At 41.6% G+C, this 6,000-nt stretch overlaps 1 protein-coding gene across 2 annotated transcripts in view; it reads right to left on the minus strand.

Annotated features, from left to right (window-relative positions):
• Positions 1-6,000, minus strand: part of LOC116693378 (anoctamin-1) — a 44,321-nt gene that overhangs the window by 27,240 nt on the left and 11,081 nt on the right. For both annotated transcript variants that reach the window (XM_032522310.1, XM_032522309.1), the window contains exons 3-4: positions 2,967-3,065; positions 352-503 (exon numbers count right to left, since the gene is read on the minus strand). In XM_032522310.1, coding sequence (XP_032378201.1) covers positions 352-503; positions 2,967-3,065 — 251 coding nt within the window. The remainder of the gene's footprint in view (positions 1-351; positions 504-2,966; positions 3,066-6,000) is intronic.

The following is a 6,000-nucleotide window of genomic DNA, read 5'->3' on the forward strand; positions in this document are numbered from 1 at the left end:
CAATTTAACATCTTCCAGCAGTGCAACGGGCATATCTGGTAGACCTTTAATATGAAAATCCAGGTTTCTACAGAACCTGTATATGTTCTAGCAATGCTACTCAATTGCATTAAAACTGCCAATTTTGCGCCAAGTGTATGCATGTTATCTCATTTAAATATGTGCAAATAGAACAGGAGTACAGAGATGCTGCACAGTTAGGGGTGCATTTCACCCTTTGTAGGTAAATCTGGTTTCTTTGGACAAAACCTTCATTGCAGGTGGCCTCTTTACTGTTGTGTGGCCGGTAAACCCACGTTAGGCTACAAGAGTCCAACCTTTTTTCTATCAAAGTGTGAACGGTGCACTTACAGGTGTTGTTTCTCCCTGGAGAAAGTGTGTGAAAGGTGTTTGAAGTTCTTGGGTTGATGCTCCTCAACATGAGGGTGGAGAGGTTCAACAACTTTACTGACCAGGGAGCTGATCTTCTCCACAACACCACTCAACTGCTTGACTTCATACACCTAGAAATCACCACAACACACACACACACACACACACACACACACACACACACACACACACAGTCGTGTCTGCCTATCTTTGTGGGGACCAGTCATTGACATAATGCATTCCTAGCCCCTTACCCTAACCTTAACCATCAAACCTAAATGCCTAACCCTCACCCTCACCCTAACCCTACCATAACCTAACTCAACCCTACTCCTAAAACCAAGTCTTAGTCCTCAAAAAGCCCTTTAACGGTATGGGGACCAGCATTTTGGTCCCCACAAAGCACTCAGGTCCCATAAGTATACTGTTTTCACAATTTTGGTCCCCACAAATGAGCTATACCTAGACCACACACACACACACACACACACACACACACACACACACTGATTAGCTCTACACAGCTTAATGGCATTCTTGTGGAGGTTAGTTAATACAAACAAATCATGGTTTTCACCAAAACAACCAAAGTAAAATATGTATTCAGGCGATTCCTATACTGTGTATGAACTTACAGTGGTGTGAAAAAGTGTTTGCCCCCTTCCTCATTTCCTGTTCCTTTGCATGTTTGTCACACTTAAGTGTTTCGGAACATCAAACCAATTTATACAATAGTCAGGACAACACAAGTAAACACAAAATGCAATTTGTAAATAAAGTTGTTTATTATTAAGTGAAAAAAATCCAAACCATCATGGCCCGTGTGAAAGTGATTGCCCCCCTTGTTAAAACATACTATAACTGTGGGTTGTCCACACCGGAGTTCAATTTCTCTAGCCACACCCAGGCCTGATTATTGCCACACCTGTTCACAATCAAGGCATCCACTTAAATAGGAGCTGCTTGACACAGTAAGTCCCCAGAAGATCCTAAAAGCTACCATCATGCCGAGACCCAAGAAGTCCAGGAACAATTGAGAAAGAAAGTAATTGAGATCTATCAGTCTGGAAAGGGTTATAGCCATTTCCAAAGCTTTGGGAATCCAGCGAACCACAGTGAGAGCTATTATCCACAAATGGCGAAGACTGGAACAGTGGTGAACCTTCCCCGGAGTGCCGGCCCCCCAAAATTACCCAAAGCGCACGATGACTCATCCAAGAGGTCACAAAAGACCCCACAACAACGTCCAAAGAACTGCAGGCCTCACTTGCCTCAGTTAAGGTCACGTGTCATGCCTCCACCATCAGGAAAAGACTGGGCAAAAATGGCCTGCTGGCAGAGTTCCAAGAGAAAACCACTGCTGAGCAAAAAGAACATCAAAGCTCGTCTCAATTTCTCCACAACACATCTTGATGATCCCAAGACTTTTGGACAACATTCTGTGGACCATGAGACAAAGTGGAACTCTTTGAAGGTGTGTGGTCCAAGTATATCTGGCGTAGAAGGAACACTGCATTTCATAAAGAAACATTATACCAACAGTAAATATGGTGGTGGTAGTGTGATGGTCTGGGGCTGTTTTGCTGCTTCAGGACCTGGAAGACTTGCCGTGATAAAAGGAACTATGAATTCTGCTGTCTACCAAGAGATCCTGAAGGAGATGTCCACCACTTCTTCGTTACTCAAGCTGAACAACTTGGGTTCTGCAGCAGGACAATGATCTAAACACACCAGCAAGTCCCCCACCGAAGGGCTGAAGAAAAACAAAATGAAGACTTTGGAGTGGCCTAGCCAAAGTCCTGACCTGAATCCTATTGAGATGTTGTGGTTGACCTTAAAAGGCCGTTCATGCTCGAAAACCCCTAATGTACTGAATTAGGACAATTCTGCAAAGATGAGTGGGCCAAAATTCCTCCAGGACGCTGTAAAACCTCATTGCTCGTTATCGCAAACGCTTGGTTGCAGTTGTGCTGCTAAGGGTGGCCCACCAGTTATTAGGTTTAGGGGGCATCACTTTCACACAGGGCCATGATGGTCTGGATTTTTTTTCACCTTAATAATAAACACCTTCATTTACAATTGCATTTGTGTTTACTTGGTGTCCTTGACTATTGTATAAATTGGTTTGATGTTCCGACACATTAAGTTGCAAACTATGCAAAGGAACAGGAAATGAGGAAGGGGGCAAACACTTTTTCACACCACTGTAAGTGCTCACCATCGTCGGATTTTCATAGGGGCTTGATGGCTGTTTTCTATAATATTCTTGGGTTTCCATTTTGTTATTGTGTTTTTATTAAATGTTGTGTTTTGCCATCGTTTACAAGCCCACTTATTAAATGTGTATAAGTGTATTACTGTCATTTCTGGACAGAATTGACAGTAAAAACGATATCTTGCTCTAATGTACTGCACAGCCACTGCAATCAGCAAAACTCCAGTTGTTCACAGCAACAGTGCAATTTGAAACGGGTCCTTTTAACATTGCACACATACACAGATAGTAACAAAGTTGGGTTACTCAAACAGCATTAGAAGAAAAGTGGCTTCTTCCTTCCTTACTCAGAGCCAAAGACAAAGACAGCGAGTCTTACCTTCTTGGTGGGCATCTTTAGCTTCATTAACTCGGCCTCTCGACAAAGAATGTTCCAGGGAGCGTGAATCTTCACAAAGCCCACCCCTGCAATCTTGGTCTAAGAGACATACAGCAAACAAATGTTACTCAGTGGTATACAACTCCTATTTTGTTGATATCATTAGGAATACAAAACAGAAACTTAGACTATAATGTTGCATGTCAAAAAAATGACACATACTATAAATACGTATACGGTGGACAACCCTCTAGGCCAGAGATTCCCAAAGTGTGAAGCGCACCCCTTGGGATAATTGAGGTGCCTCTATGCGCAAGAGGAAGAATTGAATGGTGTAATAGCTACACCTACACTTTTTAGTGTGAGTTTTCATGAAATAAAAACCTAAAATTGAACACTTTGCTTTGTAAATTTTAAATGAAAAACTTACATTGTAATAAATTAATAAGTGTACCCGAAATGCAGTTCAGTTCCTGCCAGTCAGCCTGTCTTTACATAACGTAGGTGTGACAATGGTGTCCAGAGACCTCCATGTTTCACTAAATGAAGGGGATGAGAGGAGCTGACGTGACTGGAAATCAGTTTGTATCAACAGGCTGATTTTGTGTACCTCCTAATAATAATTTATTCAGCCTCTCGAAGCATTACGTATCAGCGTAGTTTGTGCTACGACCAAAATATCAAAGAAGAGTTGCTCACACATGTGTGTGTGTGTGCAAGGACAGTTTGTGTTTGTCCTTAATTTTTTAATCAAGCCCGTCTATGAGGTAGCACACGTCAGCCATTGCATTTCACTGATGTTGTTGCTGTATTTTCTATTTATATGTTGGCATCAGGACACCTTATACATGGGCAGAATATCAGTTTACATTTTTACACGCCTGATACCCAGATACATCCCAGCTGCGACCCTGCAAATAGTTTTGTAAAAGTAAAAAGGCAACTTGTAACAAAACACCTTCACAAGTACGGTCATGTACTTTTCATTTAGTTGTCTATGCAGTTTATTGTTCTACAGTGCCTCATATGCAGTCATTCAATATTGTAGTACTTGCACTACTTGCAGTGTTCAGTATATTCACTGTACTGTTTTTTCATTGCAAAATGTGTTTACTAAAGGAAATCCACATTTTTTTCTACATGCCCTGGACGCTGTGTTCTCGAATGTTTGAGCTAATGTCTGATGAATGCTCTGTAGTGTTTAGTTATTGACTGGCGGTGTGTGTTTCTTTTTGCCAGAGTCAGGTGTTGTGTGAATATAGTTTGAGAATTTGGTTTTGTGTTAACAGTTCAGAGAAAATGGGTGAGGGTTTCAACAAATGTCTTGGCAACCAAGACAAACTGGAATAGAGAGGGGACATGGATCAGATGTAGAGTAAGGATGGAAGACAACAGGAGACCTAACGGAGGAACAGATATGGAGAAAGAAGAGAGGTGAAGAAGAGAGGAAAAGAGAGCGGGAGAGGTGAAGAGACGGGGAGGAGAGGAATCAAGAAAGGAGGGATGGGCAGAGGAGAGGGAACAAAAGAAGATGGAAGAGGAGAGGAAATGAGAGAGGAGAGGAAAAAGGAGAGGAGAGCTTTACAAAAAACTTCCAAACACAGGAAGTCTGGATGGGACCCAAATTGGCCTGAAATAGCAGCGTATAATTCCAGTGTCATGGAAAATGACTTTTTAAACTGTATACATTGTGACCAATGATCCACAACCCCACTTTCTTCTTTACTTCTATTTTCCATTTTATCCTTTTCTACTTTATCATCCTTTCTCTGGCTAGCTTACATCTGATTTGCTCCTTGAGATCATATGTCAGTCTTTAGTTGAGCTTGTAGTCATCCGAGGTTAAAAAGTACCTTATAGGCCGCGTAGTGTAATCATTTGGCTTGCACAGCCAATCAGTGGTGAGAACACACTACAATGCCACATCACAGCTGGGAGAACACGTACAACAGTCCACAACACCCGACATCACAGCTGGGTACCAGAAACCAGTGCAAGTTTATCTTTTCCTCCTTCAGAATCCTGTATGGAGTTACTCTAAAATGTTTAGCTACATGCACAGTAATATTCCCCATTTATTCCAAATATGACAATGTTCCTTATTTGATACGGGTCATGTAAACAGCATATCCAGAATACAGTCTGTTGGATATCCCAAATAAGGCCTTTTGTTGATTATAGCATTTTACAATTAGGACATGTGTGATATGCTGGTGTTATTGCGATTTTAGAAGCATTCTTTGGTAATGTGCATTCAGAATAGGCTTCTCTATCCGGGTTTTTTACTGCAGTTTACAGGCTGGTTTAGGCCCCTTTGCCTGTTTACGGCTTAAGACTGCGGTTGAGATGCATGTCCAAAAGCAAGGCCTGAAGATGGTTTTGTCGGTTGCTCGTTCCAGCTGGCCTCTTTACCCCAGTAATATACCACCACATTTTTAGCTAAAATCCAACGAAATTACTTTGTTGAAATTTAAAGGAACAACAGTTGCAAAAAAACCTAATGAGTCACTCAATTCTTTTTGGCTACCTGCAGGTAGATTGACAGTGTTACCCGCCCCTTGCTAAATTCACCGCATGTGGCGTGTGATCGGGTGTTTCAGGCCCTGTCCAAAAGACCACATCCCTAGTTGGAAAAAGAAACACACCTACTTTAAAGGGCAAGTACTGTCTTTTTCAACCTGGACCCTATTTCCCTATGTTTTTGAGTTTAAGTGCCTGATGGGAACATCTGTCTTTTAAATTGGTCCAGTATTAAGCGTGAACTCTGTAACCACCAGCTGCAGACCGGGTTGTAATGTAACCCCATGGGGCAAATGTGCATTGTCAATTTCGTGCAATAAAAGTGCTGTTTTTTTCCTTATGGAAAGGATCCCTACAGAAATAGACCTATTTAAAACCTCTTTGAGAACTTTCTGTTTAACCAGAAACAGCTCTGAGGTCGCTAGCACTAAACCCACCAGTATGTATTTAAAAAACAATACTTTTAGCGTGTATAGAGACAACATATTTTCACATGTAAATTGGTAAACTATGT

The sequence above is a fragment of the Etheostoma spectabile genome, chromosome 8 (assembly GCF_008692095.1).
Source record: "Etheostoma spectabile isolate EspeVRDwgs_2016 chromosome 8, UIUC_Espe_1.0, whole genome shotgun sequence".
Lineage (NCBI taxonomy): Eukaryota > Metazoa > Chordata > Actinopteri > Perciformes > Percidae > Etheostoma > Etheostoma spectabile.